This window comes from Spea bombifrons, chromosome 3, assembly GCF_027358695.1.
Source record: "Spea bombifrons isolate aSpeBom1 chromosome 3, aSpeBom1.2.pri, whole genome shotgun sequence".
NCBI lineage: Eukaryota > Metazoa > Chordata > Amphibia > Anura > Pelobatidae > Spea > Spea bombifrons.
Window position 1 is genome coordinate 89872200 of NC_071089.1, and position 21021 is coordinate 89893220.

At 41.7% G+C, this 21021-nt stretch overlaps 1 protein-coding gene across 1 annotated transcript in view; it reads right to left on the bottom strand.

The window, feature by feature from the left end:
* Positions 1–271: 271 nt before the first annotated feature.
* The window catches only part of PRKCI (protein kinase C iota), a 33912-nt gene continuing 13162 nt past the window's right edge, over positions 272–21021 (bottom strand). Inside the window, exons 4-18 of the mRNA XM_053459910.1 lie at positions 20960–21010; positions 19452–19537; positions 18453–18590; positions 17075–17129; positions 11398–11456; positions 8539–8715; positions 6983–7080; positions 5528–5614; positions 5107–5242; positions 4186–4273; positions 3717–3842; positions 3263–3342; positions 3048–3137; positions 2111–2226; positions 272–953 (exon numbers count right to left, since the gene is read on the bottom strand). Coding sequence (XP_053315885.1) covers positions 866–953; positions 2111–2226; positions 3048–3137; positions 3263–3342; positions 3717–3842; positions 4186–4273; positions 5107–5242; positions 5528–5614; positions 6983–7080; positions 8539–8715; positions 11398–11456; positions 17075–17129; positions 18453–18590; positions 19452–19537; positions 20960–21010 — 1475 coding nt within the window. The 3' untranslated portion in view covers positions 272–865. The remainder of the gene's footprint in view (positions 954–2110; positions 2227–3047; positions 3138–3262; positions 3343–3716; positions 3843–4185; positions 4274–5106; positions 5243–5527; positions 5615–6982; positions 7081–8538; positions 8716–11397; positions 11457–17074; positions 17130–18452; positions 18591–19451; positions 19538–20959; positions 21011–21021) is intronic.

The window sequence follows — 21021 nt, forward strand, 5'->3', positions numbered from 1 at the left end:
TTCCAAATTGACTCATTTCACAGCTGTAAACAACTGGGATTTGAGGATTAATAAGCAGTGGTGCTGCAGGCATTGCGTGCGCGCCAGAAATACCCTACTGTGCACATTACGGGGAGATTTCGGGTTCTTTTAGCTTACAAGGCAAGCCTGGGAAGTCATGCAGTGTATAGCCGGCACAGACAAAAACTCATCGCCAGCATGCATCGGCACATCGACGACACATTGCTCATTTATATGAAAGCCCTCCTGGTGGAGAAAAAGTAAATTTTTTTAAAAAAGCATACGTCCATTCTTTGTCTGGACTGGAAAACTGGGTACCACTGAAATCTGTATATCTCACTATCCGTCCCGCATGCTCCAAACATGACGGTGTTTTGTTAAATTAGCACATGCGGCTTACTAAGGCTGACCCGTGAGACTAAAGGGCACTCCTGTTATACAGAGAGACACTTTACCCAAACCCAAGGCACCCAAAGCTACTCCGATCGCTCAAGTAAATGATGATGCTTTACTAAAGGGTTAGAAAACAAACCGTGGTCTTACCCAAAATAAAATGGAAAATAAAAATGAATGTGTTTTGGCCTGTTCCCCGATAGCCGCACAACTTCTTGTACATCTACATACAGCAGCCGCTCAACAGCCTCCTCCTGCTAATATAGTTACAATCATAAAAAGGCATGTGTTTAACAGTAGTAGGTCCAGGCATCAAACAGATCCCCTTTCATTGATTCGGATGAATGGCAGATATACATTAAGACGCAGCGGCAGAACAGTATGGAACGGTGTGAATTCCTGGATGGTATTGAAGAACAGACAACCGTGCGGTGGAATGACCCCGTCGCCGGCTCGGTCAATGTGCAATGAATCATACGCACTCCTCGGCAGACATCAAGAGAGGGTTGATATATTCAAAGCCTTCAAATTCAGACTGGTCAATCTTCCTCACAACATCACTGTTTAAAGTAAGAAAAGGGAAAAAAATGATGAATACCTTTAATGAGCCACAAACTCAAAGAGTTAAACGGTTAATAATCTCCCCACGTAGGGGGCCTGTTACCAGGATCAAACGCAATGGCGATCGTCAGGTTTTATAAGAAAGAATCACGCTATAGATTGATGTGTAAAGGATATTCTGGGATATAGGATTGTGCTTTTAGAACAAAAGCAGATCCGTAGATGTGAGGTGTCAGTACGTCAAGGTTAACGTTGTGTTTTCAATTCATCGGGGGGGGGGGGAATATTAGATTTTCTGATTGATTTTAGGCCAAGTCGCATCTTTTAGTTTCAGCAACCCCATTATATTAATGTTTTTTCTAGAATGTCAGAATTTCTTGAACTGTATAAAAGGTGCCCTAAAATACTATAACTAAAACATACAAAATTCTGCAAAAACGGTTCTGGACACCAGGCACCGATGGTTATTAATAACTTTGCCAACATGACGCATGGGGACCTTGCCCTGGAAGAATGTCTGGAAAAAATGACCAAAGTGGAAGGAGACCAAGACACCTTGGCCACTCGAAGTCCACTGTACAGAAAACAAAGGTTTTCCCATGATCTGATTAGTCCTAAACCTGATGTCCCCATAAGATATGCCTTAATTCCGAGGCAGCTCGTGCAACCCCTGGGAAAGGACCATTCTCATTAAAGATTGTTATCTAAAATGTGAGCCATCTGCAACGTAATGATGCAGAAGTCAAGGCCCATATATTTTCATAAGACGTTTACCCAACAGGATTCTATGGATTATGGCAAGCAGTTAAATAAAGTCTCTAATGGCAGAGGGGTATACTTTGTATGCATGCGCACACACAAGCAATTTTTAAAGGCTACCATGACATGACAATATATAGATATAAATTGATCCGAGAACAACTCTATGGTATTTAAAACCGAATCATTTTAATGTCCCTTTAACTAATACACTACATGTCATCACCAAGAGTCACGCAGCAACACATCTAAATGTTAATGAAATCCCGATACACAAGCCTGGCTTGTCACCTTATGGTAATGACTCTCCAGAACACATCCCCAGCATCCACGCTTAAAAATAAAAGCAGGAAAAACTCTGGAAAAATCACACTTGTTAAAACATAAGATGACATACTCATCATCGGGAGTGAGCTGGACAGGCTCATTCGTGAACTGCGCGTCGAAGTTATCCAATCCGAATTCCCCGCATATGTTGGGCTTAAAGGGCGGAACGACTTGCTTTTGCTCCATCTGAAACAAAGAAATAGAAGAAACCGTCATATAAGAAGTCGCAGGGTTTTTGTGTGGCCACCGGGACATCGCAAAGAACGAGGAGGCCTCATGCTTCAATTAATGAGGGTGGGTGTTAGGCTTTATTTCCCGGTAATTTATGGCCTGACATTTCAGGAGCAGAAAACAAGGTCACCTTGTTCAGCGAGAGCCGTATAATAAACAAATACATTTATCAACCTGTAATTAGAATAATGGAAATGGAGCTCTTTGGGTTCCATGGATGTCCAAACAGCTCTATCCCGCGGTGATGGAGGACATCCCTGTTGCTCCCTCATATCCTACAGCACGAGGGCTTAGAAGAAACTGTTGGGGTGAAGCATCCAGAATCACTGGGGCAAACAATATGGTAACTAAGGGAGCAACAGGGGGCATTCACGTAAGCAGAGAACTGCCGTATAAGCACTGGGTATAGCACGGCACATTAAACCAGTAGTTTGTAGATTGAGTTATAGCCCTTGTACCTCAAAGGACACAGCCGATGATTAAGCTGGGAATATTGGGATTTTGTGGGATTTGTGGGAACATTAATGTATCATGTGAGGTTTTATATTGACAGGTCTAGGATTGGCCCATGTCACACAGTGGTTAAGAGTCACTAATTGTGCAACCTTTAGATCGTAAGCTCATTTGAGCAGGGCCCTCCTCACCTGTTACCGTATGCCATCTTGTTATTTTATATATAACTTGTTATGTCCTGTCTACCCTTTGTACAGCTCTGCGGAATCTGACAGCGCTATATAAAACAATAAGTAATAATAATGATAGGCAACGTTACTCACATGGTCCCAGTCAACATTTCGGAAAAACTGGTGATTCTGAATGTCAGCAAATCCTGTCTGTGGATGACAGCCAAGGCGGTCTTTGGGTTCCTAAAAGGTTTAACAACAACAAATTTTTAACAAATTATCTATAATAAAAAACATTGCAATAAAGCATATCTGCAGCATGCGATAAACAGACATTACAAGAAAACAAAACACGTTCTGCCGCTTACCTTGTTAAGAAAGCTCTTTAATACACTGGCTGCTTTAACAGAAAGAGATCTTGGAATACGGATTTGCTTTTCCAGAATAACTAGAGAATAAAAACAAAATGTAATCAAAGTATTTCTACATACACAATTTTAGAAAAATAATTGGTAAAAAATATAATATTCAAATCCAATGGGTCAACAACACTGCACAACCACAAATCATCCACCGAATCAATACCAATGGGTGAGTAGAAAACACACATTTACATATACACATATATATATATATATATATATACACACACACACACACATACACATATATATATATATATATATATATATAAAATTGTGATTTTTTCCCCTCAGAATTAGTATTGAAACCAAACGCAGTAGCATTTCTGTATGCAGTGCGGCTTAGCGAACTACATATTGTACGAGAGATTACTCCTCCGGAAAAACGGAGAATCGTTACCTTGGAAAAGAAAATCCTCTGTGTTTTGGTCAGGATTATCCGTGCTGCCAACAATATCAAATGGAGACCTTCCAGCCATCATTTCGAACATCAGGACCCCCAGAGCCCACCAGTCCACACTGAAACCTTCATCACACAGAAAAGCAAATCACTAAAAACACCAGTCTAAAGAGCAGATTCATTCCGCTTTGACAACAAAGGAGAGATATGCCTTAATAAACATGAACTCTTTGCCATCATCAACTAAACAACAGCAATAACACGTCTAAATTTCACACGTGGAGCTGGAATACAGATTCCCGTTAGCTGTGTTCATTTTATCTGCTTTGAAATAATTGTATGCCGTGTATGTAATAAACACAAGAGAACATTAGAGTGCTGATGGACTTTTATCTATGGCAGAACTCCGCAGAACATGCCTGTAGCCATGAGGGCATTAAAACTACAAAGAGCCAGACTGGATGATTACCATAATCTTCCCCTCGCAAGATTTCTGGAGCTATATAATTTGGTGTCCCACAGAACGTGCTGGTTGTATCTCCTGGCCGCAGCCCTTCCTGAAAAACAAATAAAACAAACAAAAACCATTACATTGAGAAGCCTTAACGTTCTGAGCATTCCCATAACATATTTAGCTGGACAAGACCCAATATGTTACATCGATTCGTTGCGACCTTTCATTGCAGTAGACTGCATGGCAATCATGAAGATTTCCCCATAAACCCATACAGCGCATAAATGAATGAATATAAACTTTGGGGAAAAAAAGTCTGAGTAATCAGCAACTTCCCTACTGGGCATAAATAGTATATCTCTGGGAAGTCCTCGACTAATAGTACATATGATATATATATTTATATAATATCCACACACTAACACATAGGCAAAATGCCTTTTTTCTTCTAAATAATACGTTTTATGGAACGTTTATATTTTCTAGTATGTAGCAGGGAACAATAAGAAGTTAACCAAATATTTTTTCATCAATAATATTTGAATTAAGGATTTCAGTGTGGCTTGGTTATAGTATATCTGAAATGGACAAAACTCCAGATAGTTGTGGTTTTTGACACACTGTCCACCATCTTGCATTGAGAGAATTAAGAAAAACAATGTCGGGGGCCATACAACACCAGGGGTCCATTTGAAAAGTTAAGATTTTTCACTGTTCCCAAGAAACTCAGAAAAAAACCTTGATACATTGGGATACACGAAAACACAGTGCTTGGTTATTGAAATCTTAATTTTGGACGCAGTAATGTAGGTGTCAATTTCTTTTTGATTTGAACGCGTACACTTGATAAAGGAGGGCATTTTCTTTATTACGTTGTCGGAATTGAAGGGTCCGAAAAGCAGTAGAGTTGACAGGAGGCATAAAGCATTTCCTCACCTTGCACATGCCATAGTCGGTAAGCTTTATGTGGCCTTCAGAATCCAATAAGACGTTGTCCAGCTTTAAATCCCTATAAATAATCCCCCGCTCGTGAAGGTAGTTTAATGCCAGACTGATTTCTGCAGAATAAAACCTAGGGGCAGAAAATCACAAGTCTATTACACAGAAGCACCGTGTGTTAACAACCAACGCGTGACATATTTGCCGAATAAATCCTGTGGTTTGCATGCTACAAAGTATCTCCCTATCAAACGAGCTTCGTTACTCCGAATGGATTCTTTTATCACGATGCCATTTCCATTTCAATCATTTCGTAATTTCACAGGCAGAGTGCGGGAATGAAACGGATGAAGCGCCTTACTAAACCAACATTAATAAAGGCAGCTTGTTATTTGCGCAGCTCCCAATTAAAACAGACCTTGCGTGCTCCTCTGGAAGTTTTCTTTGACGTTGCATGTGGAACATCAGGTCCCCACCGTTGACATATTCAATGACAAAAAACAGCCTGAAAGACAAAAAAAAAAAAGGAGGGAAGGATGAATGTAGACCCGCGGCACGGTATCACCATCACACAACACCCCATCTATCACCCGATGACGGTAATCCCACTAAACACAAAATGATTTACTATGCCTGTTAGGGCAGGGCTGGCTACTGACAGCGAAACTGTCGCATCGGAGATGCAATCAAAGCTGAATCCAGCGCTGAAAACGTTGATGATTTTATTATTATTCATACCGATTGTTCCATTTTTTAACGGTATTCTTCCAGCTCCGACATATCTGCCTCCATCACATCGCCCTCACTTAGAGCTACGTTTGACATTTATAAGATGTGAGTGCAGACAGTGTCATTTTGACGCCACATACTGTAAGCTCTGGGGAGTGGGGCTGTTTGTTTAACCCTTTCCCTAGCAAGGTGTTTAGCACCCTACGTAACCCATTTTTCCCCCATTGTTGGTTTAATTAAGATTCCCATTTTCTCTGTTTGATGTACCCACACAAATTATACACAAAATATATCTTTAATTTGAAAACATAGAAAGAAGTTCTGGAGGGACACATCCATCCATTACATATAACCCTATAGGGTAGTATTTTGATACTTCTTGTTAAGGGGTTTGGGGGTAGTGAACGGGGGTGAGGGGTTTATAAATTTTACATTTAGTGCTAGGGCAATGGGATGTCATTAAAAAAAAAAAAATTCTTCTTTTCTGCATGGTTATCAGTGCAATATGGATAGAGGCCCCATCTTATGCATGCCAGTTCACTGTTTTATTTTTTTTTTTTTATATAAACCTTTGTGGGAAAAAGGAGAAATGTTGTTTTTGCTCTGATCACAATGTGATGAGCAAGCAGAGCTCCATAAGCCTTGCATTGCTGATGGCAGTAAGCGCAATCAGCCAGCAGGGGAGCAATTGAAGGCTGGGAGTCAATAAACAGCCTGGTGTCCCTGCCACTGTGAAAAAGTGAGACATACAAGTACGTCCTGAGGGTAATCTTGCCACACCTTTCGTTGGCTGTACATCCATAGGATAGTGAACAGGTTAAATATGGCATTACTTTGTATAACTCCATTTGTAAGTCCCTGTAGAATCTGTTTTCACTGCGTTAACAAAATGTAGAAATAATTAGCTTCTCTAGGTACATGAAGAGGCCTTCCCGGACCTTGGTTTGTCTATGTGGTCGATAAAATGTGAATATCTTGAAAATGTTGAGCATTTGTGTCATGTTTCATCTAAACTAGCCAACTTTGTATAAAGTCTGATCCAGCAACCTAGGGACCCATCGACAGACAAGATATCGCTGTTCTTTCAAGTTGGTAGGTCATCATGGACAAAAGTAAAAAATCCATACTAAGCAGTAAATCTTACCTGCTTTCTGTTTGGAAGCAAGAGTGTAATCCAACAAGGAATGGGTGGTTTGAAGCCTGTTCAAACACATGCTTCTCTGTCTGAACCCAATCAATATCCTACACATCAAGAGGAGGGGGAAAGGCAGAAGTTAGAACGAAGAACCGAGTAAAGATTCACAGGCGCAGGCCATGAAAATTCAACACCTGGCATCTTGAAGAAATATATCATTTTTATCACATTTAGAAATCTGGAAAAATCCGTGTTTACCATTTCCAGAAGAATCATGGAAAAGATAGCAAAAAAACCACTATCACATTACAGCATCATTTATAAGATAACAGCGGGGCCCTCATCACTGAACGGCAGGATATATGCTATCACAGGCAGGCCTGTTTGCCTGATTTAATTTAAATGTGCCGGCTGAGGTGCTCCAAATTTTATTCTTATGCTATTTTGAGCTATTAGAGGGCTAATTAGACAAGTTGTATTATTCTGGAACTAAACTCCTGTTGGGGTTGACGTCACTCTATGAAGAGCCACTTGAATGCTTTTGTGGAGGACCGATCAGTGGGTTCATTACTTGGACATCTATAAATGCCAATTAAAAAGGCATCTGTTACCAGAACTAGGACTACCTGGTAAAAAAAACGTGAAAGACGAACGTTAAATATAAAAGCCCGTTTCTGCCTAGGCGTGCGGGAAATATATATATAAATATATAGCTGTAACTGCATTGCAGGGAGATGTTTTAGTGTACACTAAAAAAAACATTCCAAAAGGTGTAATCACGCTGTGAAGCAGATAAAAAGGCTCTGCTATACAACACCTTCCGTACTGTTGTTCCATAATTGACAATATGTCACCCCTATTTAAAAACAAGATCGAAACTTTTAAGCTGGGATGACAGAAACCCGATTAAAAATAAAAATAAATCATACTTGTATAATACAAATATTTCTATATAAACACAGAACAGAAAAGGTGTCACATGCACATGAGTGTAACAAAGCCATGTAAATATGCCTATAGTCAAAATGTGCCGCTATATAGCATATTCTATCTAGCTGTATTATATAGCTGTATTGATTACCATGAAGGCTCTCGCGGTGTGGAGACAGTTGCCTGGTTAGATGATATATATATACACATACATACACACACACCATCTCCTTGAGAAGCACATTATAAATGGGGAGCTGTTGAAGAGGTCAGTAGTTACAAGCAGCAGAAAAGGGGGATCAGCGTGCATACACATGATACAGACTGCAATGCTAAAACACATTTCATATATTTTATGTAATATAAATTATAATAAAAAATAATTAAAATTTTATACCAAAGAGCTACCACTCAAACTTTTAAAGAATTAAATGGACAACATATACCATCTATCCTAACAATATGAAAAAGTATGAGCCAAATGAAAATATTTAAACCACTGCTTGACTGTTCATGGCTAAGATTGATGGGAGTTGCCCTCCCGCTAAAGCCATGAGGCTACATTTGCACTATTCTAGGCTAGACAGCCACATCAAGGAGTGTAGGACACGCTAAATGTTAACATTGGCACTTGCCTCATCATCGTTAACCAGCTCCTTTTTAACCACTTTCATGGCATATATGCGTTCGGTTTTCTTCAGCCGCACCAGAAGAACTTTAGCGTAACTGCCCCTTCCGATGACGCGCAGCAGATCAAAGTCCTGCAGGCCCAAGCTGGAGGGGGACTTGCCGCTCTCCGTGCTGTTCGTTGCCTACAAAAGGGGACAGTTCAAAGAAATGAATGAAGACGCTTTCCTATTAATGTGTCTGAAAAGCAGCGCTCCGGCTATTGAGTTTGCGTCCAAGCTGCCGGAGAAAATGGGACATTGGATTCAGGAATAATGACATGAAAAAAGTGTTCCTGTAGAAAGTTTGACGGCATTAGACAATGGCATGCTTCGGCAATCAATATCTACTGCATTCAGTCAGCTGGATAGAAGAGCTTTGCACGCAGCAGGAGGCCCCGGTGGACATTACCTTCTTTCTAGAATTAAACGACCATGTAACTGGTACGAAGGTAAAAGGAATTCCTCGCTATAGCCGTAGATCTTCATATCATAAATAACGTTTGCTTTATTTAGAAGCCCAATATGTAGACCTTCTGTTATTGTCCTCGCACCTCAATCACATGAGAGATGGGCAAGCTTTGGTACCCCAGGTGACTGGTATCAGAGTAAGGGAAATGGCGACCAGAACCATGGTAATTAGCAGGATTCAGTGTTTTTCACACATATATGTGTATGCCACCTGTCTTAAGTATAGTAAGAGACAGTCCCAAGATGTGTGCCTATCTCAAAGGTCCTCTCTCTCGTAACATGCTGGTAAGAAATTTCCACCCGCTCCCTGTTCATTTATGAAATTAATGCGTATGAGTAGCGTTTGCTCTTTTGCAGATTCAGATCCGTTATTCTCTCTGACTATGTATGCCCAATCACGGTATTGCGGCTAGGCATATATGTTTGTACTGAGAAGATTAGCAAGAGTATGATTACATCAGACTTCAATTAGAAGGTTTATTACTCCTGGGGCACATTGATCAGCCCGCCGTCTCTTCTGGTTTAGGGATATTTACAGTTGAAATGGTAAATTTAAGCCGCTGGAATACGTAGGAACGATTTAAAGACATTTTTTTTTTACTATAGCATCTTCCACAGTCATTCCCCTTAAATTCAGTCTCTCCCATACTCACCGGAAATATCAAAGTGTCCATTAATAGTATTTCCTAAACAACTTGTGAGGCCGAGAATGCACGCTGCTGTGTAGGAAAGGAGATAACAGTCCTTCTAGACAAATGTTTATGTTCTAGACATGACCCTTTAAAGAGGTGAAAATACACTAAGCTAAAGTGACCTCCAACCTTACTATATGAACGTGTTCTACCTCTACTGAAGGGCCATTCACTCTGCCCCTTTGATTCTATATTTAGCTTAATTTTAAAGTTTAAAAAATAATCTAACAAGAGACATGGGTAATGAGGTAACAGACCAGGTACATCTGGGAGACTGAACTATAGAAAAGACGATGTATAAATAATGGTCATATTTGCAGAAGAACATAAAAGATAAAGGGGACTCCAGCCTTTCAGTACAAGGAGCTCCACCACCCAAAAAAATCAGAATCGTCACTATGTCAATCGTCACATAAGAGTTCTGGACTTTTCATCATTCTAACCCTAGAAGTATAATGAAAGTCAACCTAGTGTTCTGAACAACTGACATTTAAATCAACCAGCCAGCTAGCTATTAGCTTGGTTAATGAAGAATCCCCTAAATACGTTTTAAACTCTGAATTCTCTCCATATAAAGTTGGAATTAGTTTAGAACTTGGTACGAAGTGTAAGCTTGTAAACGTTTTGTTTACGATCTTGCCCTATGCCAATTATCCAGAAAGTGGGTAATTGTGAATAGCCCAAAAGGCACTGGAAAGAGATCCACTTCTAGGGCTATAGTTGAGAGGTTTGCGGTTTGTCAGTCTGTCACGTGTATTCATATTTACACTGGATGTTTCCAGTTAATAAGGCAAGTTGCTAATAAAGAGCACGGCATTCAGGCCTTAACATCTCACATCGGAGGCATGAAGAAAGCCACCTAACGCGTTTCGCGCCGATCTGGGAGCTGAGTCAGTCTTGCAAAACGTTAAGTTAATTTCGTCACTTTCAATTAATTTCCCTACAATAGCTTTACATTGTGCGGTGCCAGTTCAGACCTTCTAGCTGGAGACACTTAGTGAGACCGGCCCTTCATTATACATAGTGATGCCCGAGTGGAAACGTCAGTTCGTCAGTTGGTGAATACACCTCATTATCTTCTGTCACCGGCGCCGCTAGTGGTGTCAGGCTGCGCTTCTCTGCGGGCAGATGTGATCTGGAAAGGCTGCTTTGTTAGAGCTGTCCGATCGTATCTTTACCGAACAGCTTCTTGTAGTTCTTTCTCAACCCTGCCAAACGTCTAATGATGGTCAGTGACAGGACTCAATGTGCGTGTGCGGGAATCAATGTGTAGATGACTTTACTCCGTAGAACCAATAGCTCACACAGTCACTGGCCAAGATGCTACTTGCGAGTCCAACAAATGTTTTACTTTCCTGGAAACATTACACAACTCTGGAGGGAACCCGTCGGCCGGCAGAACTTAAGCAAAAATAAAACTCCAGCCTGACATGCTTTACGGGCGCATGTAGCAATGTGAAGGAACACAGCGGGCCTTAAAATTCAGATGTGAAAACACCCTCACACATATGGGTATGTATACACATATATATATATATATATATATATATATATATACACACACACACACACACACACACCTATACATACATACACACGAATATATATTATACGATTAGCAAGTTCCAAGGCTGCAAATAGCGCCAAGAACGTTAAGGAACTTTACCTCTTTCTCTTCACCAAGTTGGTCCAAACTGTCCTGGCTTTTGGGCCGGTAAGATAAATCTGCAAATAAAATATAAAAAAAGTAAAATAGCTGAATGAACGCAAATGTATCTGTTTTAGTAACACAATCCTTCTAAACAAACTTAAAGATCGATATGTTGAATGACATTAACCGGTTCCATTTTATACTTCAAAAGAAGGAATTCTGTTCCAGCTATGCCCATCTGTTCTACAATAAACGCTTTACAAATTGAAATCTCAAAGCGTTCAGGCTTCGTTCACACTTACAGAATGAAAAGTGGATTTACTACAATGCTCTAAGACATTGTCGATATTTGTTCTTATTTGATTGCTGCGTGGTTTTACATTCAGATGGGAAAAATGTTCAGGGTTGCCGGAATATAAAACAGGAACATATTTTACTTAGTTTGGGCATAATTCAATGAAATTACAAAGCTTAGGGTCAGTGAAAATCGAATGATATTTAAAGGGACACTCCAGCCACATTATGCACTTGATGGCCAACTTGATAAACCCTTTAAATTATCATTCTGTATCATTCATGATGGATTCTGCAGAAGTCCTCGAGATGCATTTGCCCGTCACATCTCCTGCCGTGTGATATACCTACCTCCAGGCAGCCCTGGCGCCGGAGAACATGCCTGCTACTGATTGGCTGCTTCATGCAAACAATCAGTGGCTATAATCAGACCACCAGCAGGGGAGCTGCAGCTTCTATCTAAGATAGGTTCCTTCATTTTTATTTTTAAAGAATGCATATGAAAGTATTCATAAGGTACTTCAATATGCATTTTGTTTTTTTGAGTGAGGATGTCCTGAACATTATTCTGTCCCTTTAACCAGAAAACAGTAATTTTACTCACCGTAAATTCTCTTTTCCCAAGTATAGTGGCAGTACCGTTGGGTTTGCTCTCTTCCCCGGGACAAACACTAAAAAAGATAGAAGGGGTTAAGCTCCACCCCCCCCTTACCCTATAACTGCACATACCGGCGACCAGCAGTCAGTTAATAACAAGAGGACCAAAGGATGGAAAAACATTATCTTATAACGAAATTAGGGAGGGAAACCTGTACTGCCACTATACTTGGGAAAAGAGAATTTACGGTGAGTAAAATTACTGTTTTTCCCGGCGTATAGTGGCAGTACCGTTGGGATATAGCAAGATCCCCCCCAAAAAGGGAGGGAGTTAGATCTGAACAGCGTGCAGGACTTGACGTCCAAACTCAGCTGCCGAAGCAGAGGAAATGTCCAGTCTGCAATGTTTAATGAAAGTGTTCCATGAGGATCACGCTGCTGCTTCACAAATCTTCTCCGGAGAGACTGAAGACCTGGAGGCCCAAGAGACAGAAGGATCGTGTGGAGTGAGCCTTAATCGGAGGAGGAATAGTCGCACCACAGGAGTCATATGCCAGCCGGATGGCATGGAAGCCATCTGGCCAGGGTAGATTTAGATACAGCTTGACCTGAAGATCTTACATGGAACTAAAGGAACAGATGGGCAGATGAGCGAAATGGAAGCGGTACGCCCCAAGTATATGGTAAGAGCTCTCTTAACATCTAGACAGTGCCAGTCACTTTCTTCTGGTGTCATCGGGTTTGGAGAAAACGTTGGCAGGACTACAGGTTGGCTAATAGTAGCTTGAGATAAGACTTTAGGCAGGAATGACGGCCTAGGATACATAAGTACGTCGTCCTGATGAAAGATGAGAAAAAACCTTTTGAGGCTGAGAGAGCCTGGAGTTCCTCAATCCGTCGTACCGATGTGACAGCTACTAAAAATGCTGTCTTCAGGGAGAGGAATATAAGTGAAACCTTTTGGAGAAGCTCAAACGGAGTCGAGCATAGAGCCTTGAGTAGAACGGTAAGATCTCACGGTGGAAAAAGCGATGTAACAGGAGGTCTCTAATCGTGATGGCCTTAAAAACAAAAAATCTCCGAATGAAATGATCCAACGCCAGATTGAGTAGCAGAAAATGACGAACAGCAGACATCTGCCCTTTTAAATGATGCAACCTTGAGGCCCGCTTTAAATCCCACATGTAAAACACGCAGAATGACCGGAATGGGTGGAGGAGAAGACTGCAGGCCTTGAGACTGACACCATTCAAGAAATTTCCTCCAGGTTCTTAGATAAAATCTTGATGTAGAGAGATTTACTGACCCCAAGAGGAGAGTAGTCATAACTGGGTCTATACCTTGATATTTCATGATCAGCCTTGCAGCAACCAAGCCGTCAATCTGAACATTTGAAGGATGTGGAGTGGAATTCCCTTTGTCTCCAAAACGTCTGCGAACAACGGAAGGTCCCCATATGTTACCGAAAGCTGGCAAAGGTGGGAAAACCAGCTCTGGTTTGGCCAGAACGGGATAACTGCCAGTACTCTTTTCTTGTCCATCTTGACTTTGAGCAAGACTCGAGGAATCATAGACACCGGAGGAAAGATGTATGCCAGGTTGAATCGCCACTTGATCTCCAGACCATCCCAAAAAAAGGAGGGAAAACCATTCTGTATAGAGAGGCAAAAAGAGGGACTTTCCGATTCAGTCTTGTCGCCATGAGATCCACTTCCGGCAGGTCTACTATTGCCACCAACCCTTGAAAAATAGGCGGATGAAGGGACCAATCTGCTTGAGAACATCTGTTTCTGCCAGTACATTGTTCTGACTTCTGATGTGGACCGCCGAGATAGATTTTCATGTGCCCATAGCATGATTTTTGTGCATAAACTTTGGAGACTGGTTACTCTCATACCTCCTTGTCTGTTAATATAGGCTAGCGTTGTGGCGTTGTCGGATTGAATCTTCACTGGGATGCTCAATATCCACGGTTTGAAGAGTACTTAAGCCTTGAAGACGGCATTTAGTTCCCTGAAGTTTGTCGATTGACTCGCTTCCTGCACTGACCACTTCCCTTGTGCTGTGTGAAATTGGAAATGAGCTCCCCAACCAGTCTGGGATGCGTCCATGGTAACTATCAGCCACTGCTTAGGCTGGAAGGACAGTCCGCTTGTCAAATTTCTTTTGACCTTCCACCACTCTAGTCGTTGAAGTACAACCTGAGATATCAGAATGTACTTGTCTAGATCCTCGTCGGTCCCGGACCAGTGTGACAGAACGTGCCATAGCAGAGGCCTCATTCTTGCCTGTGCCCAGGCTATCGCCGGCATGGTGGAAGTCATAACTCCCAAGCTGCTCATTACCCTTCTGATAGAGCAGAGAGGATACGCTTGTAGCTCGGCGACACTTAGCCGAATGCGTATGGCCTTGACTATTGGAAGATAGAGGCGTAGAGATCTTGAGTTTACCTGAAACCCCAGAAACTTGATCTCTGTGGTCGGGTTAAGCGTGAATTGGCTACATTCAGAAGCCAGCCGTGTACATTGAGAAGAGTGATCATCACTTGAAGAGCTGTTAAAAGTTGTGCAGCGGATGAAGCTTTTATCAGCCAGTCGTCCAGATATGGAACCACAGCTATTCCCCTCAATCTCAGTTCTGCCGCCAACGGAGTGAGAATCTTGGTGAAGACTCTTGGAGCAATTGATAGGCCGAAGGGTAGCGCCTTGAACCGAAAATGATGGAAACCTTTGCTTGTCTTCACTGCAAATCTCAGAAATCTCCTTGACTCTACTGCTATTGGAACCTGCAGGTAAGCGTCCTGTAGGTCTATGGAAGCCCCATAATCTTCTCTCTGAATCATTTGAGTAACCGAAGAGATGGTTTCCACACGGAAGTGTTGATATGGAATATATTTGTTGATGGACTTCAGATCCGGTACAGGATGAAGAGTGCCCCGGCTATGGGACCAGGAACCTGTATCTTTGAAACGTTTTCTATAACTCCCTGCTCGAGGAGTGTAGATGCTGCTATAATAAACGCTGCATACTTGTTCAACGCTGGGTAAGAGGATACTAGGAAACAATTGCATGGAGACCTGCAAAATTTTATGGTGTAGCCTTCTGATATAATCTGACGGATCCATGGCTGGTAGTCTGAAGGCGACCTCCCACTTTGACAGAACCGTCTTGCCCTATCTTGTCTAGCTGTTAAGGGAAAAATCTGGAATCTTTATGTTTCTGAAAGAAAGATCTATCCTACGGTGAGGATCACGCTGCCGTGGAATATCTCTGCCTATAATAGGGATACCTGCGGTTCCATGTAGGCTAGACATCAAGAATTCATTACAAAGCTTCAAATTCTCCAAAAGTTGTGAAAAAGATCCTTATCTGCATCCTCCAGAATGTGGCTTTCAATTTCTGGAGCCATAAGCCTTGAGCTCTCGCTACTGCTGCTCCAGCTGATGTTGCTTTGCTTTGATGACCTTGGAAGATTCTGCTATTAGCGGTCTCTGCTCCTATGTCCATGGTATCTTTTAGGCCGGAAACCTCTCCGATCGGCAACGTAGTTTTCTTAGACAACTGAGCAATCTGGACATCACCCTTAGGAAGCTCTCCCCACATGATGTCATCTTAAAGCTTGAAAATATGTTTAAAAGTGTCTAGAAACAAGCACACATCACTTGGATGTTTCCCCTCACGCTGTGCAAATTCCATTAGGTGAGGCAAAATTGGAAAACCCTTTTTCTTAGCTTCTGGATTCAACCATATCTGGTTTACTCCTGTAACAAATTTCCCCAGTTTTTGCGAAGGAAAACCGGATTCCGACTCTGAACCTTCAGAACTGGACACATCCATAGATGAACGCGAACATTCCCCAGACGACAACTCTGATGTGGATGAACTTCGATTGTCGTGCACCCTTGGTTTGGCAGCCTCCTTAAATGCTTGAAATGTTTGAGACAAATTATCCTGGAACCAGGATAGAAAGGACAGCATATCCTTCTGTTTCTCTTTTGCCCGGATATCTGCTAAACACTGCCGGCACATCTCCTCCTGTAGCCGTTGGGAGAGTAGGTACATTCAAGGCAAGCCAACTGTTTAGACATGCATGAAGCCTTTCAGGGAGGAGCCGAAGGCACTTTATCCTTCTCTGGAGATGAAGGTTAACATATTTTTTGGCGTATCAAAAAGATCACCAAAAACCGTGTGGGGGGTTCAGACAACACGGAAACCTGTCCTGACACACACTCTTGTGGTCAGACAGGTTTGCACAGCATAAAATAGGCAGCCAATTTTGAATTTGGCGCCAAAATCGGATGATCCGAGCCGCGCATGCGCTGTAGCACGGCCGGATCATCAGTGGAACGCATAGCCACCCGGGCGTGCGTTCCACCGTACTGCGCATGCTCCTCCCCTGCTTGAAACAAATCACCGCTACAGATTCACTCTGTAACGCGGTGCTGCAAAGATCAGCCGAGCTCCCACCCGGGGAGCGAACGGACTTGCAGGAACCCCCTTTCACCGGACACAACCCGTGTGCCGGCCGATCTGGATCCAAGCTGCTGAGGCAGAAGAATGGAGCAGAATCCCCAGTGCTCGTCCCTGCGGGACAAAAAAGAACTGACTGCTGGTCGCCGGTATGTGCAGTTATAGGGTAAGGGGGGGGTGGAGCTTAACCCCTTCTATCTTTTTTAGTGTTTGTCCCGGGGAAGAGAGCAAACCCAACGGTACTGCCACTATACGCCGGGAAAAACCCAGTTTAACCGCAGCTTCTGTGAACTACACATTCCCACCATTAAAGACTACTTAGATGTTTGTACCTGGAGTGTTGTGTTCTGGATGAATTCCTGATTGTTCCATATGGAGTATTGGTTCCTGCAAAAATAAACAATTTATTTTTACACACTTTAACGCTTCACATGTTTGTAGTCTGTTTAAAATGATTTTGGAAATATGACTGCATGTTCTACAATGTATTTTCAGCATGTGCTTTTGGAGCTGAATTGGAGGAGACCATTGAGGGGCTGTCACTAAAAGGTATAACAAGATAAGGTCCAATTTAATGTGAACTTAAATAAGTATACTCTAGTGTATAGGTCTATACGTGTTGCTTTTATACACCTGATAAACATAAAAAAGGTATGTTAGATGTTTATTCCCTCCAGCTATTGCACAGGTTACATCACACGATGCTGGATTTTTCACAATCCTAAATGCAGATGTCGTTATATCCGAGGGCTGAATAAGTGCGATATCAGACACACACCCTGTATTTGTATACTGTTATCAGCCGATTTTCCCCATGGAGAAGAAACACTGCTGGTTCACAGCAAATAGATGGAATATATATATATATATATATATATATATATATATATATATATATACATAATCAGGCATTTATAACATTTCATTTTTGATAGTACAAATTGAACTAGTGCTCAACAAGGGGACATGCAATAAATCTCTACAACTTAAGGTTATGTTAATGGCAGGTTGAATGACACTTCAGCCATTATATGCACTTGAATGCACTGCAAATGTATGTAGGGATTCAGCCGAATGTCCTATATGAATTTTTCATCGTGTCCTGCCCTCCAGCTCCTTGGCTGGAGGGCAGGACACGATGTAAATCAGACAATGGGGGGGGGGGGCACTGCAGCTTCTCCTAAACGTTTTTTTTTTTACTATCCTCGTTGGTGGGGCTGAAAGAGTGTCCCTTTAAGTTTTCAGTTACAAAGGGCTGAATATTTTAAAGATTTGACGAACAGGTCCTACCAGTTCTCTGTGTGATAAACAGAGGAACCCCATAGCAGGCACATCATCCAAATCTAGCATGTGTCATACGCGTGCCCACCAAACACCATCAAAAGTGGTAAATTAAAATCATGCCTCCCTCCCCTCCAACCCTGGCATCATGGATTACAAATGTGTGATTATTTACCTCCAACACAAAGAAGTATAAGACTAAATAATAGAATTCAATGAAAAGAAAAGACCATTGGAAGAATGCAAAGTTTGCCGTGCTAATTTTAGATGTAGTTTCCTTTCATTACTTGGTTCACAGATTGCACCAAAGATGTGAGGAGCAAGTGAGAAATCCAGCGCCCCAATTAATGCAATGTAGTATAGTGTACACAGCCAGCTAGTGCGAAAGATCAGCCAGACATACATACTGTAGTGACAATCGCTACTTACAACTATAGTGTGACGTCCACACTCTATGGTAACAAGTTTGTGGCATTTCTTATGAACCAGGAGCTTACAGTTGATGCATTTATAGCCCTGTCTTCCCAGCCCCCAGATCCGATCTGTGCAGATGGCACAATGTGCTCGCTGAAAGGTATTAAACAGAGAGTTAACACAAACGCAAACATTTCCATCCCGGCAGATTGTCGGTTATACAGCCACCCACACAGGCAATCCCTACACAATACTCATTGTCTGCAGTACAACTTTCACCGATGCCCAATACTTCCAATGCTTCCTAGTATGCCGATACTGAAACACTAGGAATAGCTTAAATTACATTACCATGGATATTTTTATGTTCCATTGAGCACATGGTATATTGTAATAGCTTCCAGATCAATATAGATATATTTCCTGCACACTAACATTGGTTAATTGCAGATTATTTATGTTTAGGTATTTAAAATGAATTAAAATAGCTGAAATGGTGGTCATCTAAACCATATTTAGGATACCGTTTAATTGGCCATCATTCATAGAATAATATGTTTAAGCTACCAGCCCTATGGGCGAGGGGCAACAAGGTGTGTCACTGCACCCCTTTCAATCCCTTCTGCTTCTAGAAGTGGATGTGACTTCAGAGCTTCCAGAACCTAAAAGGTTCTTCCTTTAGATGTTATTAGGTCAGAGTAATGGACATCTGAGGCCTTGCAAGGTCGTGTGACCCGACATCTTACTCTAAAACAGCGGTCCACTAAAAGGCATCAAAGCCTTCGTCTCTGGGATCAGTACAGGAATCATAAGGTTTAGGGTACATCACTGTGAGCAGAATGAGACTGCCAGCTACTATAATAATATTAAACAGATTTTTCTGTGGACAGCATCTCTGGATTTCCACATATACACGTTACATATGATCACTAACACATCTGGCTAACATGTCAGTGCTGGAAGGTTCTGCTCCCCTTAGAGGCGACAACTTTCCCATTAGCATGTTTTGCTTACCCTGTTAAATCTTTTGGCTTGGAAAGTGTGACCATTTGCACAGTACAGCTTTCGCCACCTTCGAGCCCCGCGTCGATAGATAGACTCTACAATTCAAGAATTAGGATACCTCATCAGATTTTAAGTGAATGCACAACTAGAAAAAAACAAACATACAAGAGGAACTAGAAGAACTAGAGGTATAGATTAAAGGACAAAATGACTGATTTTCTTGTCACTGTGTGACTTTATGTGATACTGGCATTATGCGAGGGAGTGAGAAATCCATTGGGTAATTAGCAGTCTAGCGTGTCTCCAGCTTTGACAAAGATCATCCTATCCTGACAGCCATAGTTTGTTGACAATTGGTACAACTATAGCATGATAGCCACACTCTACGGTAACAAGTTTGAGTCACTCCTTAGGAACCTGCAGCTTACAGTTAATGGATTTATAGTCCTGTCTCCAGCCCCCACCATACGCACATAGATCACGGATATATAAGAGAATTCAGGGTGTGATCTGGTTGTGTATTGTCCTTAATTCACTCGCAGAAAGCTTAGTTGACAGCTCCTTCAACTGGATGCCTTGGACATGATCGCCTGGCCTCTGTAGAGTGAAGGCGTATAAAGCTGGTACTGCTGAACGTTAGATTGAAGAATCAGATGCCAACTGGTTCTCTGAACAAAGTAGTTTCTATCTTTTCCCCCGATGCAAAGGAGGAGAGAGGGGATTTAAACTCACTAGATATTTTCTGTGTGTCAGAAGTCCTAATGGGGGGTTCTCACAGCTGACGAAAGCCGTTACGTGGACAGATTCAATTGCCTTGATACATAAAAACTACATCTTTTTACTAAAATAACAGATGTTATGCTTTAAGGTGCTTGTGAATTAGAATATTTTTTTAATTGCAAGATTTTTTCTCTGAAAAGGATCCAGCAGTACCAATTTTTCAAGCGTTTGCCTTAATAGTTTACTTATAATTGTATCTGTGTGTAGAGGGTGCTCTGGTTTTGCAATATGCCATAATAAAACAGTCTTTATAATGTATCGTGTGGTGTGGAATAAACATATGCTAGCTGTCAGGCTTGTATTAATGACACAGCTATTTATGTTCATTCTAGCTTTGCAAATAGTATTCTAGCCTTGGGGTTGCCAAATGTTTCTAGGAGAAGAAAATCGTAGACAATCTTTCTTTACGTTCTAGGGAGTTATATAAAGCACTAAAAAAAAGGAAGAAATGCCAACACTTTGAACACATGGTTTCTTCCAGGAGAAAGAGTGTCTGTAATGTGAAGGTATTCCTTTCCACCCAACAATGCGGACAGTAAGAGTCTAGGTGGGGGTGAAGGGAGCAGAAACCCTCTACTTCTGGATACTGGAAGATCCTATGTGTATGGAGCCCTAGAACTTATTTTGGCCAACCCAGTTTATTACGCAATTGATTATTTTGATTAAGAAAAGAAGCAGTATGTAGCTCTAGAGAAATATGAAAATGACACGGTATAAGTGCAATAAAATATACTTACTGTCCTCTCCAGGGCAAGGCATGCCAGGCCTCTCTGGTGTACAAGGGAATACTGCAAATACA